General features: G+C 36.8%; 1 protein-coding gene across 1 annotated transcript in view; it reads left to right on the forward strand.

The window, feature by feature from the left end:
- Positions 1-24,137, forward strand: part of NBAS (NBAS subunit of NRZ tethering complex) — a 162,541-nt gene that overhangs the window by 131,520 nt on the left and 6,884 nt on the right. The window contains exons 49-51 of the mRNA XM_063424697.1: positions 8,939-9,078; positions 14,029-14,173; positions 20,042-20,170. Of these exons, the coding sequence (XP_063280767.1) occupies positions 8,939-9,078; positions 14,029-14,173; positions 20,042-20,170 (414 nt within the window). The remainder of the gene's footprint in view (positions 1-8,938; positions 9,079-14,028; positions 14,174-20,041; positions 20,171-24,137) is intronic.

A 24,137-nucleotide genomic window follows, 5' to 3' on the forward strand; every position in this document is an offset into this window, starting at 1 on the left:
TTCAGTACACTTTTCCCCCTATTCTGTTGTTTACTCTCAGTAACCAATTCCAGTCACACCACCTCCTCCTCAGCTTTTTCTCTCTGTAAGTATCCTCTCCTCTTTCTCAGAGCCCTGTGATATGTAGTACACCTCCTCCTGAGAAGGGTAATTGGAGAAGTGAGTGTGCTGTCCTTCTGGAAATTAACTGTCCGTGGTTATGCATCCCCACACCTTGATTGCTCTCTTGACTTCATCTGTAAATCAACCAGAGGTCTCTGGATTTCATTCAGTGAGGCTCAGATTACTGTTTGGACTTGATTAGGCTAATGTAGCATATTTTAAAATGCAGTAGTTTTACTGTTGTTACATTTTATTTGCCATTATATAGTCATTTACTTACCCTAGACTTTTTTTTTTTAGTTTATTGGAGGTTTCTTTTGACATAAACTAGCCTTGACAATCATTTGTATTTTTGTCTGTTCAATGCTTGCAGTCTCCCCAAAACATAATTTATGTAAACAAGGAAGCAGCCATAAACCCATGAGAAATTCTACTTTTTTTCTTTACTATTTGATCATAAACTGGGTGGGTTTTTTAATATTTTTGGGATTTTTTCCCCTTAGTCAATCAAGTTCTTCAGTGGTTCCTAGTCAGGAATGTTGTTCTAAGCTCTTTAAAAATATAAGCAACTTGTAAAACTGGTTTTCTTTAGATATTATTGTGTTAGTATCCTAAATAAGTATTTTTTTATTAATATCTGCAACAGTAGATGCTGTCCTTTTTTCCAAACAGTTTTCTTATTCCATCAGCCATCGTGCTAGTTGACAATTCTTATTTAGAGGTCTGCAAACTCTTTATCATCTGAAGGGCCTCACTCAAGTATTCTTAAAATAGTTCTTACTTTATAAAAATTTGTGATATTTTATGTTGATTGAGAGAGTGAGGGGTTCTTTTTCCACATTGCTGCTGTTGTTACCCAGGGACCCAGCTATCAAGACTGTGACTGCTAGGACATGAGCTACACCAAATCAAAAAGAAAACCACCAACTGTAGTGCTTCTGTAACGCCATTTGTTGTGACAGGTGGGTGATGCTGCCTACCCTACTGGGATTATTTTTATGGCTGCAACAGAGTTACTCATTTATTTCAGGTTTTAGAGCTTAAATAATTTTGCAATAATCATCCACCTGGTATTTTTATTGCTCCTGGCCTAGATCATAAATATAGATAAACAATGAAGGAATTTTTCATTAAAAATCTGCATTTCCTTTTTTCAACTGAAAAGAGTAATACTGAAATATTATTTAAAATTAGAGTCGACATCAACAACCTCTTGTTCCTATAACACAGTATCTTAGTGAGTCTTTCTTTTTAGAAATATATCTTTGACTTTCCTTGCCTATCTGCAGGAAGGTATTTTGGAAGTATAAATTTTGACGTTTCATTGACATGTAAACAGCTTTTGAAAGAACTTTGCTTTATTAGCAAGAATTGCAGGCTTTGGTTATCAAGACAACACTTATACATAGGGGTGAATACTGTGAGCTTGTGGATGCACTGCTGCTTGATGGTAGTAATGATTAGAAGGGTAAATTAAAAACTATTTGTGTACGGTATGAAAGGAAATGGCTGATGGTGAGTTAACAGCTTAAAAGAAGTATTTAAAAATTAAAATCTTGTCATTTCTAGCCATATCTTCCAATGCGGCTGTCTGCTCTACGTTATTTATATAATACATAAATTCTGAATTACAAAACAATGATTAGTAGTTGGTGCATACACAGATTACTTAACATGGTTGTGAGTCCCTCATGTTGCACAGGTGTTGGTTTTAGCCATACATAAATACAAATTTTTACATATTAATGCACACCTAGTTAATATACAATTTAAATAAATTTTTAAATTTAGTCTGTTAATCCTGTCTCTTTCAGTTCCAGCTAGCTAGCAGCAGGAGTCTTTCAAAGGCATCTTGTTTTTTTCATTATTTGCCCTTATTCTCTCCACCAATATCTATGTACAGTCCTCAGAGGTTTTCTCTGTGCTGAAATGTATTTGCAGATTAGGACATAGTCTCCTGCAGAATACAAATGAATGGATTTTATTTTCTGCACAAGTTATTCATTTTTATGCATTAAGCAACACATTTGTGTTTATTGAATCTATATGCAGTTCTTAGTGAGCTGCATATGAAGCAGATAAGGAATTAAACAATATATAAATCACTTCAGAAGAAAAAATTTCTTGGGTGTTTCTGTAAAAACTCAACATGTGGCTCAGCCTTAGTTTGTTTCACCACCAGTAGGCTTCTTGTTGATTTGTTTTTTAACTTGAATCCCATAACTTGCTTATCTTGTACACTGGCTTTAATTTGAGCAGGATTTTGCCTGTGCTATTATGTGCATCTCTTTAGTTTATCCATGCAGTAGACTTGCATATGTGCTCAGAATTCAGTAATAGTTTTAATATGTGAAGCCCAGCTCTTGGGAAAGTGCAAGAAAGCCTGACTTAGAGTTCTTCCTCCTCTGGGGTATAAGGCAGTCACGGGTTGTGAGCACTGAGTTTGTTCACGCAAAACCCTTGACTTCAGTTTTAATTTTGAATTGATTGCTCTAAGATTGTAGTCTTGAGAGCAGACGTTTCCTTCTGGTCTGTCAGAGAGTGTTTGTGTCTTACAGCCCAGGTCAGAGCAGCCCCTGATCAATGAGTGCAACTCATGGCCTTGCTCAGAACACCCCAAGAGTCACACCATGTGCCCAAGAGCATTGTCCAAACACTGCTTGAGCTCTGTCAGCCTGGTGTGTGATCACTGCCCTGGGGAGCCTGTGCCAGTGCCCAACCACCCTCTGGGTGAAGAACCTTTTCCTAATATCTAACCTAAACCTTCCCTGACACAGTGTTTGTCTTGTGGCTGGGGATTTTTTTATTTTTTGTTGCTTTTGGCATGTTGTTTTTAAGTGACTATTCCTTAATAAATTTGCTTTGCATTAACTGAGATAACTCCCTAAGCATAGCTTCAAAAAAAAAAGCTTTCAAGCAAGGGACTCTAACCTGCAGCAAACTGGATCATGTTTTAGCTGTTAGTTTTTTCATTAAACAAGAGTTAAATCCTTTTATAATACAGGAGCATTTTGTGAGTCTGTGGAACTGTTTTTTACAGGTTGCCATCTTTCAACTATAACTTACTACCACGTAAGTTTCCATTTGCCAAAATGGGTTAAAGTGGGCTTACCAAAATGCAGACTAGGGTAGATGGAGAAAGTAAGGTCAAAACAGCCTATTTAAAGCTGCCAGGTTCCTTAGCCCTTGGCTTTCTCCATACTCTGTGCCCATGCCCATATGCTGGTGGACCAGTGACTGAATAACACAGTGGTTTGTTCTTCCAAACCTGTTACTACTCTACCCAGTCTGGCCCTGTTGTGTCCTGGGCAAATTTCCCCTCAATCACAATTTACAAGTTCTTTAATTTGGATTTTTTTAAAGAAACTCTAGTTTGGGAAATAATGGGATGTCAGTAGTGTGTTGCTGAGTATAGCACCTGTGGTTTTGCCTTTAAAAAGTGTTTACTGTTGCTCTGGCATGTGAAGATCTTGAAAAAGATTAATATGTGCTTGCAGTTTTGCGTTGTTTCACAAGTATATAATGTGTCTAACATCAAGGCTGATAGGATATCTAGTGTCTTGAAACAATTTGAAGAGAATGAAATAAATAATAGCCTTTAAAAGCTCCTAATCTTACATGTGCAGAGTCAGTAGCTGTGCAATTTCAGGAATAGTTGTACAGTGTTGCAGATTGTGTTTGAGGTTTTTTTGACTCATTTTTGGTGTTTGTGTTCATATTGAGAATAATTGACTTCAAAATTTTATATGTCCTTTGTAACGAGTGTTTAACTTTGCAGCCTTGTACTGGAGGTAGGTTTCAGAGACTTATATTTGTGCAGACTTTCAGCAGCTCCAGCAGAACAGGGAATGGCAGATTACAGCCTGACCTGCAAAGTAGAAAGACTATTCAGTGACCTAACCCTACTGGCCTGTTGTATAGGAAGGACAGTATTTTCTTTGCTGATTTACTTCCTCAGATTGTAAACTCCTTGGGACAAGGCTGTTGTATTTTTGAGCCATGAACAGCACATCAAGATGGCAATTACAGGAATGCAGTCAAATTGCTAGCAGTCCTTTTAGTTATTGTTTATAAACAATGTTAAGCCCTGTCTAATGACTGGAAGGAAGTTTCAGCATCAATGTTCCCTATCTCAAATCTGAATAAAATCTTTGATGTTACATCTGTCTATTATTTTGAGATGCAGCACAGATGAATTCTGTACCACTACTGGTTGGGCAAGGGCATGGGGAGATATATAAAACCATTTTACAAAGAAGTTCTGACAAATTGCAAGTCTATTGTAGCAATAAGGGACCAGTCAAATGCCTGCTTAGTGTTTCTAATTTCAATGCCATATTAATTCAAATTTATGCTGCAGTGTCAAACATGAACACATTTTGAAATATTTCCATTTACCATCTGGTAAATGTAATAAAATTATTCTATAATCATGTAAAACAGTTAAGCTTTTGGTTGCATTCCTTGGTAACGGCAAATTTTTCTGCCTTTAGTACAGGGAGTTGTTTTTAAGCATGGATATAGCTTTTCTCAATAAACAAGCAATTATTGTGAAGGAAAATATTTTCCTGGTTTCATTTATAAACATCCTTATCATTTATTTCCTTTGTAGTCAGCAAAATCTGTTGATGAAACCTGTGCCTCTGTCACACTAACATAGAGTAAAAATGGAATTTGTGGAATACCAGTGGGCAGAGGGAGGTCAAGGTCTGTCTGCATTAGTTTTCCTGCTCACCATTATCATACAATAATAGCATTTTTCTTTTATCTCAGAAGTAGGAGAGGGTTGAATTGGCTGGATCTTTTTATTGGCATTTCCATTTTTTTTCAAACAAAAGGCACTCTTCATCAGCCAAGTCAGTTAGTACCAGATTGTCAAATTAAATGGCTTTAGCAATAAAGCATTTACAAGTCTATCAGATATGTCTGTCCTGTAGGAAATCTAATCTGATGTCCTGTGGATATCTATAATTTAAAGGCGCAATTCAGATACAAGCAACATTCCACAGTTGCTGTAAATACTGGTTTTAAACTAACTTTGATTTCGGGAGTGAGGTAATGTACCAAACTAAACCCCTGATTCTGCCGTCTGCCATGCTAAAGGCTTTTTTTATCAGTCACGTTTCCACAGTTTTATTTAACTTTATCATACTTCAAGTCTGTCATCGTACAGTTTTTGTAAAGCTGTAGGTTTCCAGAAGCTACAGAACTAACTTGTGAGGCAACTTTTCATATTTGGACTCCTTTATCCATATCACGTGTCATGAGTATGAAGCAGTAATAAATCTGTAGAACAACACGATGAGTCAAAACGTTGTGCATTGGTAGTTGATAAACTGAGTGCTTTCAACATTTTGGGCATCTAGTAGGATCTAATCTGTGAGGAAAGAGTCTTATTATTATAAAATTTAAGGTAAATCGGAAAGACTCAATCATAAGGCAGAAAACTTTGGATTTATTTGAGGAGAAATTTAAAGTGCACAGAGCTTTTAATTCAGCACTGAATCTCTCGTGGGCTATGACAAGCTCATGCTTTGTGTGTAGCCAGTATTTTGCTTTGTGCATTTCCTGTATGATCTTTTGAAGGAACATTACCATATGCAGATGTTTGTATATTCTTGATTCTGAACATATTTAGTCCCTCAGTAATGAAATTGTGTGTTTTAACAGTTTAACATAAGGTTTGGCTTAACTTGTGTTTTGTTTTATAATCTATCATGAGTATAATTTCTGAAATTAATTCCCCTAATTGACTTTCCCATTGTGGTAAATACTTGTGCAGCCTTTTAATGAGAAACATTATGCCAACTGTGTTCTACTGCCAAAGAGACTGCCTGAAACTGAGGAGAATTAAGTCAGAATTCAGCAAATCTGTTGTTAAAACTGAAAGCCCTTGCTTTCCTTTTTGTTGCTTTTGTTGTTTTGTGGTTTGTTTGATTTTTTTCCACTTGTTTTTCATGTTTCTTTGGGGCCATCTGAAGCTCATGGCTGGCTGTGGGCCTCATTATTCTGTTTATTGACAGGTTCTTTACAGGCACTTGTGTTAAGGGGGCTCTGAGCAGTTCATGGTGGGTTATCTTTGCATGGTTAACCTTGGAGTGGTTTAGAAAGATGTTTTGGGGTTTTGTTTAAAAAAAAAAAAGGAAAGTGAGGGGAAGCAGTGTGATATTGTCCCATTACCCTGTGTTACAACATTCAATCATCTGAATAGATTATCCAAAATTGCTACAAAGAGAGCATTCAATTAAAAGTGGATTTTTTTAAAATCTGTTATTAAAACAAGAGGTTTGACTAACCACAGCAACTCAGGAAGCTTTCACTTTGTAAAGGTGAAATTTCTACCATTTTACACAGAGCATGCTCTATTTCTGTTGTGGCAGCTTTCTGCTTCCTCACTGTGCTCTCCCTCAGACTCATAAAGCAAAGACCGTAATACAGAGCAAAATTTAAGTTCTCTCTATGTGTTTCATATAGATCGATCTATCTAGATATATGTATGTATATACATACACACACATAGTAAATACAAATTAAAACATCATTGTTGTCTGCTGTTTTCAAGGTATTGCTTCCTTCTAGCAAGGAACTATCACTGAAATATCTCGTTTCACGTTAAATGGAAGTGACATGCATCTAAAATGCCATATAAGGAGTGAATTTTCACTAGTCTTAAAAACCACAGATCATTAACACTGTAGAAAGTTTACTTCATTGCTTTTAGTGAGAAAAATAGGTGACTTGAAAAAAAACATTGTAGAGAGAAATGTTGCAGAAATGCTCTCTGCGTTTGAGAACAGAAAGGTAATTCTTCTGATTGACTTCAATTGAATTTGTATGTGTTATGTCATGAGTAATCACATTGCATGTCCAAAACACAAAATTGTGGCGCTAGATTAATTAAACTCATAAAAAATGTAAACCCAAGTGTGTAAAGATTCATTATTAGGCAGAATTATTGGAATGTAGTTCACGTTGAGTAGGATGTCTGATCTATTCTCTGCTACTAACAGGGGTCCTTCTCTCACAGCTTTTCTCATGTATTGATACTTTCATTGCCATTTTTATCGTTATCATTAGAAAGATCTTAACATTTAGTCTGTGTTTTGAAGTAACATACTGTTTGTGAAGATATACTAAAATGTACTCAGTGGACTGTCCAAAATGGAAGGTACTTCATTTCCATATATAAAGAGCTAGTTTTCTGAAAAAGGGATTTGGGGATGCGTGCAGTGTGAGAGCTTCTGTTATCTAGATACTACTTGAGTTGCTAAGATGGTAAATATTTTGCAACATTAGAAGTTAACATCTTCATCCCTTTTTTCCTTTCTTGTTTATCTCCATTCTTTTTTCAGCCTTGTCCTTTCAATATCTAGTACTATAATATTACATATTACCAAGTATATGTATTACAAGTGAGTAACTGATGTCTGCTATGTGACATTTGCAGTAAAGAAAAATATTTCAAGTGGACAGATCTAGGAAACGTTTTTTCACTCTCTGAAATGTTTTAGTATATGGTGCTTTCAAATATACTCTGGAGACAGAAGAAAACAGATTTTCAACACTAAATATTTTAAAGTCACAGATTATGTAGGCAACTCAATAAATGCATCAGTAATGTTTGTTTTCCAGCCTCTTTTGAAAATCTGCCCTTGATGTATCAGAGCCACTTTGAAGAGATTGGGATGCGATCTTTAATCTTTCAGAGTAGCTGTAGAACTAAGGAAAACTTTGTCCATGTTTGATGTCTTAGAACTACTTGGGCTGAAACAGGAAAGTTAACATTTAATGCTGTGTATCTTCAGCAGAATTATAAGATGAAACTGAAGTGTTTGATATTCTGGATGTTTCTGGACTCTGGAAGAAAAATTCAGTGTTAGAATGTGTAATTAATACAGAGGGAGCTACTTTGTTATTGTAACAAATAATTGTTAAACTCCAAAAATTGTGTATGTCAGGTGGGCAGTGAATTGCTATTCGATTTATGAAAGCCCTCCTTGTGTGATATCCAAACTTCTCAACAGAAGTTACCTCTCATTTAGTAGCAGGTTGGTTCTCATTTACAGCAACCTTCCTTCGACAGTCCTTCCTTTTACCTGGAACATTTTTACCATGCAACTGCAGGCTGTAATTATTTTTAAAAGAACCTGTCATCAACTGGAGTGAATTCAAATCCAGGCAAAAGCTGCAGGTTTTCAACAGAGATAGGCACTTGTCCCAAGACAGAGTTGTCTGGGAGCCAATAGGACATTGAGATTTTGTTTTTCTTAGTTTCAAACACTTACACAGAGAAATACTGTTTACTTATTAGCAAATGTTCGTTGCTGGTTAGACTGATTGAGAAGCATCTTTAAAGTCTGTTTTCTAGGTAAGAAAAGACAAGGTGCTGTAAATTCAGATCAAACTATGGAATTTTCATGGGTGAGGGAGATTAGTCATATTAGGAAAGCACTGGACGTAGTCATTCCTTGAAAATGTATGTATATATGTCTATACATTGAGAAAAAGAAATTTAAGAAATAAGGTTGTTTGAAGAAGACAGATCTGATCCTCTGAACTAACCAAAGAATGTACTTTGTGTGATTACATTGTTCTAGGAATGTCCACCTAAGTCATTCCGCATCATCTGTGTTCTCTCATTTTATTTTGCATGTAGTTGCAAATGAGAGATAGGAAAATGGGTTTCTGGGAAAATTATATTCACTGTGTTTGCTGCATTGTTTTGGAACAATGTTGTTCTTCCCAGATAGTTTGTTGATTGCTTTTAAATCATTGATTTCTGGGGGGCAAAAAAAAATCTCGTTTAGTGAGTTTGCTTGGTTTTTGTCTCCTTCAGCTAGAGATAACAGATATTGAAAATGAAGAAAAAAGATACCATCTCTTCCTGGGACTTCTGGAGTCCAGTCAGAGCCTGTCTGAGTTTCAGCACTTGGTCTTGCTGCTTCAGGCTTGGCCACCAATGGACAGGAGCAATGGGTGAGTGTTTCTTCAAACAACTGTGTAACAAAAGAGTTCAAAGTCTTCTTGCTTGATATAATGTTGTTTTCAGTCAGGTAATTCAAACATGGCTGGTAGGAGTGTGTCCTTTGGAAAGGATCATACTGAGAGGAATAAATGGTTTATTTAAAGCAGAATCGAATCAGTTTCTTGTAAAACCTGTTAATACACATATGTAGTCTGTGGCATGGAGAAAGGCAGAAGAACGTTTTATTGCCTGTACTCTTGCACAGTAGAGTGTTCTATCTACTTAAATTTCAAGCTAGGTATTTTGCTCTTGTTTTTAGCAGTATAAACAGAGTCCATAAAAAAAGAACAGAAAGTTCTGACTGTTCTTTGTATTCAAAGTTACACTTTGCAGGAAGGCCTTTGAAAGGTGATGATGTTCAGATGGATGTGGCAGACAGTCTGGGAGAGTAATGGTACCACAGAATGGCACTTCTCTTGTCTAGATCCACTGCCTATTATTTCTGTGTCTGAATAAAGGGTCCAAACCAATTTAAGATTAAAATAATTATAAGACTTCAGAATTGCACCTGTCAAAGTGGATATTAACTGGAAGTAGTAATTTGGAACATCCAGACTATGTTATATTTTATCAGTTCTTTGGGTTTTGTCTGTGACTTTCTGAACACATTTGAAAGTAAAAAATTTAGCTGTTATATTCTATAACTGCTAATCACTTCTAAGATATAAGGATTCAAATAAACTCATGTGGAGAGGCGAGTGTCACATACCTTTCAGAGAGCAGTAATATTAATAAATTTTTGCCTAGCCATGTCTGACAGTAGTTAGGTTAGAGTCATTAAATGGTGTTTATTTTGGATTACTTAGGGATATTGATTACAACCTATTTTAACTTGGGGACTGCATTCACACACAAAGTGTTTATGTGCATTGATTTTTCAGAAAAGTGAAGGCTTATCTTTTTCTGAAAAGTATCTTATGCATGTGTAGGGAGCTGGTGGGTTACAAGGTAATCTGTAAAGGTTTTTCACATTCAGGCTTGCAGCTTGTTTGGAATTTCTGCTTAAGCATTAACCTAAATTCTTTAGTGACAGATTTGCAAGCCAAAAATTGTCCTCAGTGCATTAAGAATTATAAGGACTGCTGTGGGATCTATTACAAATTCATGTTTCAACTTCCATTTTAAGTTTTGGGTTTGATTGTAATTGAAAATTGGATGCCTCACAGTGTGTGGGAACTGTCAAACTTTTTTTAATCTATACACCACCTTTAACAAATAAACAAAACTTAAATAGCAAAAGGTCAAGTGAAATACTGCTGCCATTGGCAAAATCATTTTTCTTTGTGTTGAACAGAAAAGACCAAAGAGTCTGTGAAAGGAGACCCCTTCTTGTACATGGGCAGTTCTTGTCTACTGTTTTGCTACAGGGGACATAAAAAATTGTGTGCTTGTATCTCCTGCTTGGTGTTATGTCCCTTCAGTCTGACTTCCTAAAGTGAAAAATAGGGAAAAAAAGGTGTAGTCACAACTAACTGTGGATCAAATCTCAGAGGTGGGATACCTCTTCGACATCAGCAATCTTGGAAGTGAAAATTTCTGCAAATACTTAGGTTACTTGTATCAAAACTTTTTTATAGTCTAAAGTAGTTATTATGGCTCCCAGACAGTTATATAGACACAATTCTTCCCTCTTCTCTGTGTTCCATAATTCCACATTAACAGCATTCAGCTATGCTTAGCAGCCTAGGGGTTTGTGTTAGTATGTGTATATGTGTTCCTGAAAAGCCTTTCTATAGGATGACTGGGAGTAAAGAACAGGAACTGTTTTGTTAGTGGTATTTTCAACAATTTCATTTTAAAGCATGTCTTAGGAACAAATTTTTTAACAAAGAGGAAAACATCAAGAAGCTAAAACTATATGTATTAGCATGTTTGTTTACTCTTTACTCTTTTTTTCCTCCTCTCCTTCAGAAGAGGGTCATTATCACTTGTTGTTTACAGCCAATGTAATCCTTACAGGAACTGGGGAATTCAAGTGGGAGTCATGTGAATACTTAGAACTTAGGTTTTCAATGTAGCAGTAAATATCTAATACTTAAAAATGAATATAAAGCTGGAAAACACAACTTACATTCTGTAAAGGTTTAAAAGGAAGGAGAAATAAAAGAACTAAGGTTTGAGGGAGTTTTTGGTAGGCTTTTAGTTTTTGTAACTTCTGTGTAAGTAAGTCCATACTTATTGGGGTTTTTTAGTTGTTGTTTTCTAAAGCACTCTAGTTAAAATAATATTTATTATCACAAGTATGATTCTCTTCTTGTCATAATATGCTGTGTTTACTGTGAGAAAACAGAGAGGTAGCTTGGTTGTTTCAGTCAGCACTCAAAGCCGTACACTTCTTAAAATTTTATTTTCATACCTTTGTTATGCATGCGTGCTTTTCCACCCAGATGGCTCACAGTCAGATGTCATTTTAAACATTTCATAAAGGTGTTTCTTAAAAAAATTATTGACAGTACCTGAAGCTCTACAGTCCTTTGGAACTTGCTGCCTACATTCAAAAGGCATTTTTTATATTTATTATAAATATTGATAAGGTGTTTTGGAACTGAAATAACCCCAGTGTTGGAGACCCAGTACTTTAGTTCACTTTTTTAATCTTAATCCCAAATATTCCTTTTTTGGTTTTGAAAAAAAATTAATATGTTTCTGCTATGGTTTTGAAGTAATTGCTTTTTTCATGATGAAAATAATTTTTTTGTAACCACAGCTGAACTAAAGTAAAATTCAGGATAGAAGAAAACTAAATTCTGCCTGTAGGTGTCATATTTTGGTCACTTAATTTTGGTTTTAATTAGAGATAGCAGATAGTTGTTAGTAGTGCACAGGAGTATTTGAAATAGTTATAAGGAATTGTGATGAGAAAAGCTTTATGTATGTAAACTATATAATCTGATACTTTAATATATTTGCATATGACAAGCCTTGATTGCCTTGCGTCTTTCTGGTTTATTTTGTGTTTTTTAGTGTGATTTGTGTTTTCTTTTTCTACTGGAAAATTCTTAGAGATTTTCTTAATGTACTCCAGGGCAGCAGCTATAGAAAGAAATTCATTTTGTCTCTTTGCCTCCAAGTGAGAAATGGAACACAGAGCAGGAATTATCCCTTTAACTAGTGGCAAAGGTGGAGGTACAGGGATTTTTTTCCTTCTCCTGCCCTTACTGTAGATTCACAGATTCAGTGCCTCATGTTCTGTTTGGTGAATAATCTGGTATCTTGGGGTTCAACCCATCACATTGAAAGGAGCAGAGGAGGAGCTCCACCGTTCCCAGCCAGACTTCTGACAGCTCTGTGCTCAGTGACTGTCACTGATGGAAAGGCTCAATGAAGTTGTCAGAAGGAAGAAAGGCAATGACTTCTATTTAATTTGCATTCAAAGTTGTTCACTCCCAGCTTCTCTGTCTGGTTTTCATGTTGGACTGTAATGATAGCTGTGTGGGGAGCTGCTTTTATTTGTTTACAGTGTTTACTTTAGAAAGTGGACGATGAGCAGGAGAGAGCTTTTGTGTATGAAATAGTAGATATTGGTGGTTGCCCTCTCCAGAGCTGTGAGACACTTGGTATGTCAATCCAACAGACTCTCTTAACAGACTCCATTTACAATTATATTAAATGTGTTGCTTTAACAATTGCTGCAAAATAATAACTGTGAAAAGCAGCACTTTGACAGCACTTTACTGCTTCTTGTCACATGTACTAAATGAGTTTCTTAATTTTCACTGAATTGTAATACCAAACCGCCACTTTGGACCTGCTGTGAGTTGTTTCTTTTGTTCTTCTTGTTGTTTTATTTAAGCTAAAATGGAAAGTTTACCATATCTTTGGGATGCTGATTACTGACCAGAGAGATTGATGGGGTGATTTTAAAATGTCTCTTATGCTTTCTTAAGTTTATGCACAGATGAACATAGATTTTGTGTTATTGTGGCTTAATACAATCATTATATAAGCTGTAATTGTGCATGATTTTAACCCACTGTAGGTGAGAATTGAAATGCATCAACTTAGTTTACATCAGAAAAATGGCAGAGTAGGTGTGTTCCAGTGTTGTGCTTCGTGCTACCTGTTAAAAGTGGTCTCTTACTGATTTCTGCATCTACATCCATTACTAGCCAGTATACCCATTCCAACAAAATTATCCAAAATATCTTCATGATCTACCAAATAATGGCTATAGGTGAAAAAATGTTGCAGCAACAAAAAAAAACCCCTTCACAGTAAACACTGCCTTTGCCATCCTACATGATAAAATTTACTTGTATCTACTGTCTGCCATCTGTTTATGTCTGACTCTGTAAGGGTGACATAGCATGAGGTTCTGTGTGGAATTAAAACAACATTTTAAATATGTCAAACAAATGTAACTGTATCCATATCTACTAGCGGAGTTCAGATGCATGTAATTTCACTTTCTTGTCCTTTTTGGATGGGCTGTGAAGAAAAGTTTATTTTTGTTTGTATTCATTGGACCTGAAAATTAAAATGTGAATCTGGCCATATATTTTCCTCCCAGAAGCAAGAAACTTGAGAAACAGAAGCTGTTAGAATGTGGTCAAAGCAAACAAAATTAGGAATGCTGAATTTCTGTCACCCCTCCCTCGATACCACTGTGGTTGGGAAATCAGCTGGTGTAAAGCCAGGAGAAGATCCTGTGCTATTCCAATTTGATCAGTCTTTGTCTGGTGTATAATTCCTCAGGGTTTGTAATAAGAATGTCATAATTCCAAATAATTTAAACTTCATTGTTGTATTGAAGAGTGATGGCATTATGGGCAGTAACTTGTCTCAAAACTTACATCTTTCTTTCATGAGGTATTACTTTTAAGTCACACACAAGAAACAGCCTACAGAAAATGGTATGTGTATATTTATGTTCTATAGAAACCTCTTTTTTTACTGGGCAGATCGTGCACAGATGATAATCCCTGGGTGAAACTGGGGACTGCTATGCTGCAGAGGTGCCCACCTGAGGAAAAGGAGAACACAGGAAATGAAATTCTGAAAATCTGCCGTTCTTTGTATGAGACAAAGCACATGCTCCCTGCCAAGGTAAGGTTTAACTTTGGGTATCGTGTTTGTGAGTTCTGTTTCAAGGTCCCAGCTACAAGTAAGATGTTGCCATACTGGATCAAGTCCAATGGAGAGCTAAGAGAGGGGCTGAGAACTGGGTTCAGTCTGTCTTGAGGAGAGATGATAACAGGAGATCATGTCTTTACTAAGTAGTCAAAAGAGGAAACAAAGAGAGGAATTAGAGTCAGTCTCTATTCACACATGCTCATTTATAAGACAGGAGGCAATAGAGACATGTTACATCATCAAAAACTCATTGCACTCAAGCAAAACATTTTTTAACTTTAGAACAGGATGCCTAGAAGAGACAAGGAGAATCTATCTTGGTAGGTATTTAGGACTTGACTGGATCATGTCACAGGCAGTTTGATATTGTTGGATTTGCTTCAAGTTGAAGTCTAGTTGGATTAGCTGATCTTTATAACTGTGTTCCAGTATAAATTATTCTTTAATGTGTTTGTAGAAAGGCTTTAATAATCTATTATCATTTAAATCAGTGTTGCAAAAACCGGTACTTAAATTATCAGTAATTCTCTTACTAATAAATGCATGAAGATTTAGTGAGGAACCCCTGAAAAACATGGTAATTTAAAGAAACCTTAATATACAAGTAATTGCTAAGTAGTAACTGATATTCTAACTTGTCTTCCCTAAGTATGTATGCATACTTCAATACAAACATCTCTTAAGTATAAAATTACTGAAGTGTTTTGTATGTAAACACTGTATATTAATGAGGACAGGCTGGAGAAGTTCTTAATAAACTTCACACAATTTCAGAGTAGTCATGCATATTTTTAGTAGGCTGATTAATCTCTTATAATTATCTTTATGCAGTCACTGTCTGTTGTAGAAAACAGCTGATGTTAGGAAGAGAAGCAGAATAAAAACAACACATTCTGTTTAAAACACAGACAGGTGGGTGTGTGGGTTTTTGTTGTTAGTTTTTTCCTAGTCCAACACGCTGATCTGAGTTAAGTTCAGAAATCTATGTAAAACATGATTCCAGGAGGTGGCAGTAAGCTGAAATGATAAGTACATGTATTAATTTATTCATCCCACCAAAACTATTTGGATGGAAGGGGAGGTCTCTGTATCCCTGGGACTTGTATAATTATATGTAGCTTTTCTTTGTAAGGTGCTGAAATGATGCATTATAGCTTGTAAACTCACAGTCTTAGTGAGTGCATAGGAATAGCTGGACTTGGTCAAAGTGGAGTGTTCTTGCCTCACCTCAATGATCCAGGGAGACAAATTCCTCTGAGTGTCACTGTCATACAGCAGTCAGTTCACCAGGAGTTCTACTCAAGAAGGCTCAAGGTTTGCATTTCTCTTAGTTGAGTAAACTTTCCCATGATCTCCATGACAGGTCACTGTTTACACACAGTGTTGGTATTGGTAGACAGCTTTGGTTGAAGATGCCTTCCTTTGGGTTTTTTAATGGTACAGGATGTTGAAAGAGCCCAACATATGACAATACAGATACAGATATGAAGTTACTCTGATCTTCAAGGTTGAAACAGCCTTACTGATGTAAAATACATTTTTTATGGCTAGAATACTGTGCAGTAACAAAAGGCTGCACTAAAATATGTAGTTGTAGAGTTACCTACAAACACAGGCTGTATTCCTGTATGTCACTACTTGGGAAGAGGGGGAATGGCATGCATGAATTTAAGTAATTTATTTGTATGTATGGCTACAGTACTTAAATGCTCAAAGGACACGTTTGCACTCGTGTGGCTGAATAACATGAAAATGTGATCACTGACAATTAACCTGTTTAGATGATTTCACATTTCAATAAATACACTGATTAGGATGACAAATCTGGAAAGCTGGAATTCTAAAAACTGAAACCAGTTAATTATAATAAAAAACATTTGCCATTTAAGTTCTCTCCCATTACAACCATGCCAAGTTCAGAGGTTGTAATGGGAAACATGTAACTTCAAGTCATGTGGTCTAAAAGTTAGAAAAACTTATCTTTGGATATTGTCATGAGGGATTTAACTCTTTTTTTCATTCCATATCCTATTGTTCTATCTAGTTTTTTAAGCCAAGTACTTTTTTAATATCTTTTGAAAAGTTACATAACTTTAGTCTTTGTATCTGTGTCTGTGTTTGCTTTTGGGGGGATATTTTTGTGGGGTTGTTTGGTTGTTTGTTTAGGGTTTTAATTTGCATTATTCAGTGGATAGATACCTCCCTTTCTTTTAGTGGAAGCATTGTTTTATTTGCCTGAAAGACACATGCTTGGATTGTCCAACATCTGTGCTGCCTGATGAATCTCTTTAGAAAGGGATAAATCCTTCTCCCCCTGGTAATTGTTCAAAATGTGACTCCTCTGAATATGTCGTGTTCCTCTCTCAGCCTATGGGTCATGTGTCAGTTAACATGGGAGAATGCATCTAGTCCCTTGTCTTAATCACCCTGGGGTCCTAGTGACTGAGATACTGATCTCCAAGAATAATACAGCAGACAGTTGGTCTCTTTTTTCTAATTTTTGTGGCTAGTTTTTCCTGGGGTTTATATATGATTTTAGATTGTGTGATTTTGTTCATACACAGTTGTGTCTGCTCATTTTCTTCAGAAAATGTTGAATTTAAGTGCTGCTTTTCAGTCTGTTTTTAGCCTCTCCAGACATAGTGCTGTTTGTATTCATTATCCAGCCCTTCAAGCCATCCATGAAAATACTGAATAATACTGGACCCAAAACAGACTCCTATGGCATATGGTTTATTTTCCTCACTGATGTCACAGTGAACTGCTGATAGCTCCATAACTAGATAGAAGACAAAAGTTGTCTTACAAAAGTTTCAGCTAAATCATGGTAATTCAGATTTTGAATTGAGCCTTGCCTTGACCCTCTCACAGGTAACATCAAACCCCCTCTAAGCACAGCCTCTCATGGCAGGCAGCAGACACTTGAATGCTTTCAAGTGCTCACTGCAGAACAGAAACCCTTTTCTGTTGCTCTGAGAAGTGCTGTGGGTGATGACTTCCTTCCTGGGCTTGGGTTTTCAATGCCTGTCCAGAGCAGCCCTGCAGTCATTAGTGGCAGTGATACAAGTTGATACTTGTACTGTTTGGACAGTCTTCAGGGACTGCAAGCTGTTCAGTCCCTTCCTGTTGAAAAAGAAATGCAATTGCTGGAATGTGTGTTTCTTCTTCAAATGAGATTATGGCTTCCTCTGTCCTTGGGCATGGTACTTAAGACTGAGTATGTCTGCTAGACAGGCTACCACCAGGCAGAAAGTTATTCAACTTGTCCAGCTGGCTTGTAGAGGGTAACATTACCAGGCATGGTAAAATTGTTGTTTTGCTCTGATGATGTATTTTATGACTCTCAGAATTTATTTTTTCTGAATATAAGTTGCATCTATTGCTGTGAATACACATTTTCAAGAAAAGAAAATGTGTAGCGTGAATCTATGACTTTTCATTCAGTAAGTTTGCTGGAATGGCAGGTATGCAGCTCAAAAGAAATCCAATGGAATATGAAATTGCCAGAAGTTTAGTAAGCATATGAATGATCAGACAAAGCTTAGTGTATTTATTTAGTTTTCTTATTCCTTGATCCATGTCATGTCATTCACAACAAGCATGCCTGTGCCACTAAATTGGGAGGAGCTTGACTCTCTCAAGGATAGAGAGGCCCTGCAGAGAGACCTGGACAAATCACAGGGACGGGCAAACACCAGCCCTGTGGAGTTTAATAAGGGAAAGTGCCAGATTCTGCACCTCGATGGGGTAACCCTGGATTTACAGACACACTGGCCTTGAGAAGCTGGACAGCAGTGCCACAGAAAGGGACCTGGGGGCAAGATGGACATGAGCCAGCAGTGCCCTGGCAGCCAGGAGGGCCAGCGCTGTCCTGGGGACATCAGGCACAGCATGGCCAGCCAGGCAAGGGAGGGGATTGTCCTGCTCTGCTCTGGGCTGGGGCAGTTTTCGGTGCCACAGCGTAAGAAAGACATTAAACTATTACAGAGAGTCCAAGGGAGGGCCATGAGGATGATGAAGGGCCTTGAGGGGAAGCTGTGTGAGGAGTGACTGAGGTCACTTGGTCTGTTCAGCCTGGAGGAGACTGAGGGGAGACCTCACTGCAGTGACAGCTTCCTCATAGAAGAGGAGGGGCAGGCACTGATCTCTGCTCTGTGGCAGAACCTTCCACTGACAGGACCCGAGGGAATGGCCTGAAGTTGTGTCAGGGGAGGTTTAGGTTGGATATTAGGAAGAGTTTCTTCACCCAGAGGGTGGTTGGGCACTGTAACAGCTCCCCAGGGCAGTGGTCACACACCAAGATTGACAGAGTTTATGAAGCATTTGGACAATACTCTCAGGCACAGGGTGTGACTCTGGGGGATTGTCCTGTGCAGGGCAAGGAGGTGGACTTGATGATCCTTGTGGATCCCTTCCAACTCAGCTTATTGTGTGATTCTAAGCACTGACAATCAGTAGCAGTACTGAATGCAAGTTTAAAGAGCAATTCTGAATAAGAGAACAAAGTTTGCCTTAGTGACTCAGAGCTTAATGTGATGGAGTATATTCTTCTAGGCTGTTCTTCTTTAGAAATTTAGAAAAGACTGACCAATTACAGCCAGAGAGCTCCCTGTCCCAAGCAAAGCCAGGTGTCTGTGCAGTACATTACATTTGGAGTATTTAATGTCTCCTCATCTTCAAATAATACTTAGGCTTTTAGGCTGACAGCTACTGAAACTATGCTACTAAATGTGTGAATCATCTTGGTCCTTAAATTGTTAGAGTGATCATTAAAGTTCAAAAGACATAAAAAATACATGGCTTGCATTCTCTCAGCTTAATATTTAGCTGATGAGCTCCTTTGACAATTGCTCTCAAATTGTTGGAGTGAAACAGAGAGAATCTCTTAAGAGATGGATACCATTTTCAATGTAACCACCATGCAATATCCAGAGTCCCTAGTGTAAAGTGCCTTGGAAAATGGGACGTGTCTGGTGGCCCTCATTGGGAAGTGGTTGTGACAAGCAACTTAAATTCTCAGAAATGACAGAAAGAAAAGGGAAGTTATAATTTGGTTTATAATATAATTTGTAGGTTGAGATACGTTTTGATGTATAAATGAACAAATCACTTCAATACTGAGGAAAATAAACCAGCTAACATATAGCACATGTTGTTTTGTTGTTTAACCAAGGGACAAGGTAAAGTTTTGAAAGTGTGCAGTAGATTTGTTGAGGGATGTTTTTGTTTTTATTTTAGAAGGTATTTTCTGGGCTAATTTTGTCTTGACATTGTGTGATGCTAAATTTATGCTGTATTATTAAATACAGGAAACTAGATGAATGACAGAAAGTTAATTTGCTCAACTTTAATTGTGTATAAAATATTGTATAAAATTTTCAAGCTTTTTGCAAAAGAAGCATTATTGAACTCATGTGATATGTACTGTTATTTCCTCTTTATTTTGTTCTACTTTTCTGGTTGCATAATTATGTTACAGAATTGTCATGGGTGTCTGTCAATGTTTCTTCCTGTGTTTTTTAGTATTTCAGTAAGCACAAATATATTAGTCCCTCAGAGAGCTTTTATTGCTCTGTTATTTTTCAGTAAAACTCCTGGTTGTAATGGTGATTCAGTACCTGCCTTGTCTTAACTAAAAAATGTTGCACTCTAACCAGTGTTCCACATTTTTAAAATCTGTTCTTTCAAGTTTCCAAGGAGGTGTTTCCAACAGGGAATTCATTTGTTGTGGAAGTGTGGTTTTCATTTTGCATTTGACATAAAATTTTCATAAATTTTATTCTGAATGATGATGTTAGTATCTTCAGAGATCACACTGAGAGAATTTACTTTTTATTTCAGTGTATAAAAGAATTATGTTTGCTGCTGCTTAACCAGTCCCTCCTGCTGCCGTCCCTGAAACTGCTGGTAGAAAGCAAAGACCAAGATCTTCATGCTGTGGCAGTGGAGCAGATAACAGCTGTTGCTAAGGTATGAACAGTTGAATGAACCACCTTTCAGAGGCTGAGATAATAACTTAGCTCTTTTATCTTCATCTAGTAAGCAGAGGCTACTGAGACACTTACCATTGTTAAGGTTTTCCACATCTATTGTGTCCACAGTGAGCAGTAACACAGGGCTGGTAAGAGCTTTTATACGTATTTGAGGTGATTAAACCTCACAGCACTTTCTTTAAATGACTTAGTATGCTGTTTTAAGTCAGTGTGGTGGAAGAGAAACTATTTTGATATATGAATTAGATTGTTTCTTCTGTGGTAATATTCCCTCACTTTGTTTTTTTTTTTTTCAGTTCTGATAGTATGTCAGATGACTTTGGTTGTTTCTGACAAATGTGGCATCTATTTCTATACACTTGGGAGCTGTTATGTCACTGTTTTTGTTGTGATGATATATTTGGGGACTTTCATGCCATTCTAAACAGTCTTGATTCCATACTGTAGCAAAGTTTCTGAAGAAGAAACCTAAATACTATCTTTTTCTTTGGACAAGAACTGAAAGATATTAATGCATATTTGTTAATTGCTGTATAACATTACATTACTGTCTTCCTGTGTGTATTTACTTTGCAGCAAATAAGAAGAAACGCCTAAAATAATGAAAGTTAGTCTCCTAGGCAAAAGCATTCTATCATCTTTTATCTTTTATCTGAAAACTGAGCTGAGTTTAAAATTTTTGAGGCTCTTAACTGAACTTGTGTATATGCATCCTATGGGTTTTATGTTAGCTATGATCTGCAATGTAACATTCTGCTGCAAAAGAGAAGGAACCAATTGTCTCTGATATGTTCATGAAAGAGAATGCCTTTCTCCTCTGACTGAATTAATTACACTGGTAATTTCCAGAATTACAATGTTTAGGTAGGAAAGCATCATCTGTAATATTTCTGAATTCTGCACCATATCGTAGGGAGCTTTTGGTTGTGTATTACAATACAAAATAATAATTTATGTTATATTTTCCATATGGTACTTCACAATGAAACTTCCCACATAGAAACAAATTAAATCATGTGTCTTTCTAAATAAATGTCCCCCAAACACAAAAGCTTTAAAAATGTGATTTGTAGGAATTCAGATTGAAATTATAAATTATAACTTCCTTCTAGGGATACCCTCTGGTCTAGTTGTACTGATTGCCACAAAGTTTTCAGGTTCCTTGGTTGTAACAAAATTGAGCAAATCCTATCCCCTACTTTTACACCATTCTCTATTACTTAGGAAAGATATTCTCCATCCTGCTCTTCCCAGAATTCTCTCTTAAGCATCTCTTCTTCATGAACTGTGTCTTTCTTACGTATATTGTATTCCAGAAACTTGCTCTTTTTGCATCCTTTGAGAAGTTTGAGAAATGATCCATCTCCTTTCCAAAACTGGTGAAGACTAACCAGAGAAGCAATGGATCTGGAAACGTAGGCTCCATTTCACATATTGTTGATTTTCCTTCAAAAGGACTTTGTTACCAAAATGGAAGAAGCACCAGCTTTTTTAATATGTTCTCTATGAAAATTTGAAACAGTAGAATGGAAGGTAGCAGGACATATTATATGTAATGTTGTCCTGGTTTAGGGCAAATTTGGGAGGACACCCCCGATTTGGGTCCCTCTGGAAAGCGAATCCAAAAGGCCCATCCTCCCAGCCACTCTGGGAAAAAACTTCTTTGGAGAAAAGCGGAAAAAACTATTTATTTAACAAACAAAATGCCCACAAGCACAAAGAATGAATCACATGAAACAGTAAAACCTCTCACTGCTCTGAGCAGAGACAGCAAACCTGAGGAAATCCTTGCCGTGGTGGCTCAGCTCCCTCAGTTTTTATCAGTCCCGTCCCTCCGCAGGCCCAGGCCCGGTGGGCTGCAGGCCCAGCCCTCGGTGCTGCTCTGGGGCTTTCAGTCCGGAGCAGATTCAAAGAGTCACAAGAAAAAGGAAAGAAACAGCTCAGGGAGCTTCTCTGCCCTAGCTAGCTACAACTAACTAAAACACAAAAAAAAAATCTCTGTCTAAGCCGCCGGTCTGTGCTTCAGACGAACACAGTCCAGAGGCGAATGTGCAGGAGTGAGCACTGTTCTCAAAACAAACTTGGTGCTGTTTCTCTTGCTTTGCTCTCAGAGCCAGTCTAAAGGCACAGAACTCGACATACAGCACAGACAGAACAGATGGTTGGGGATACAAGCATCATAAAGTCACCCTAGGACAAACATATATGTGCTTCTACCAAAATTCTAATGCCATTGTTAGCACCCAGTTTGAATTTGGAGTGTTTGCTACTTGAGTTTGGTATCTAAGCTAAGAATGCATAGGTGTTCCTGTTCCCTTTCTTTTATACCAATAAACCACAAATTTTCCTAGTTTTTTACAAAGCAATTGTATAAATATTAACTACCAAAACAATAGTACATTGATTGTTTTCTTTTGCCACCTGCAATTCTAGATTTTATTTCTACAAAACAAGGCTTTTGGTAACTTTTAAACAAGGTGATCTCATTGAAAAGCAAGCACAAATCTGATAATCTGATATACGCGTGCACTTTCTCATCTCTGTATTCTCATTAACCTCTTAAAATTGACTTTTTTGTTAACAGATGAAAGTTGCTGTATAAATGACTAATTCTGAAGCTTGTCAGCAGGAATAAGTCCGAATACATTTTATTTAACTATTTTTAATGCGTAATGCTGTGCAGTAACACTTTCTCAGTGATTGCTAGTTGTATTGTGTTTTAAACTGGCCATTGCTTTCTAGTGTGCTCTCTAGGCTGATTACATTATATTGGAGTTTTAGGGCCAGGTACCTTATTAACTTCTTGCTAGTATAAAGCACTTTGTATTCCTGTGCATGCCCAAAATAATTTTTTTTGCCTTTTTTATACAGGAGGCAGCTTGATAAGATGTTTCTAATTTTACTTCTAAATTGAGTATTAATTTGAACTCATAGTTCTGAATAACCTAGAATTTTCAAAGCAGTTAGCTTTGGTCTAATGTTTAAGTCAATGAAGATTTAACTGTTGACTTTATTACATCAGGCATAGAGTTCAGCCATGTGACAGTATTAGAAAAGCAGCTAGTACAGAAGAGTGCTGTGCTAAATGTAAAAGCTGTTCTTATATTGTATAAAAAGTACTTCTTTCTCCTTGTTTCATATGCATCTCTTACGATTACATTATTTGCTGTTGTACTGAAAGTGCATATATTACTTAGCTATGGCACTGTTTATTTGGTTTAATTTTCTATGCCTACTTTTTGCTTTTTAAAAAACAGTCTTCAGACTGTTAATGCTTTTTGTTAAATTGTGAATTAATTTTTCATAGGAAGGCCATTTCTGCTTACATTAAACAGGAAACAGACAAATAACATCTGGCTTAGGGAATCATGGCTATTGATTCCCCAATCCAGTGCTAACACAGCGCACAAACACGGCTGCAAGAAAAATACAGCACTTGCTTGCTGATAGGATGTATTAGTTAGCCATTTGTTGTGTGTTGCTGACAGCTTTATGGATGTTTACAGTTAAGTATGATGCTGAAGTGCTGATACTAGAAACTGTACAGCTTTTGCCTGTAATAAACCAACCAAGTTTTTGTGTAAGCTTTTCTGAAATTGCAGACCCCTCTTTTTATTGTGCATCTTTTAATGAACTGCTGCTTGTCTTTTCTGAGTAACAGAAATAACTATTCTTCCCCTATGTTGTATACTGTGTGAGTAATTTAAAAAAACAATTTACCTAAACAACCTAACTACTGCCAGTAGAGCCCTTAAAAGTCAGATTGTTTTTGAGAGGGATTTCAGTGTTGTCTGTGCACTGGAATATCTTTAAGAGATGAAAACTGATTTTTATACATCTGAGAGAGCAAGTAAATATTCTATTGCCTGTTGGTACCAATAATGTTAAAACAGCTAACAAGTGGGGGTTAATAGAAACAGTGCAAATAGTTGCTCAATCAATAC

The sequence above is a fragment of the Prinia subflava genome, chromosome 2, assembly GCF_021018805.1.
Source record: "Prinia subflava isolate CZ2003 ecotype Zambia chromosome 2, Cam_Psub_1.2, whole genome shotgun sequence".
Taxonomy (NCBI): domain Eukaryota; kingdom Metazoa; phylum Chordata; class Aves; order Passeriformes; family Cisticolidae; genus Prinia; species Prinia subflava.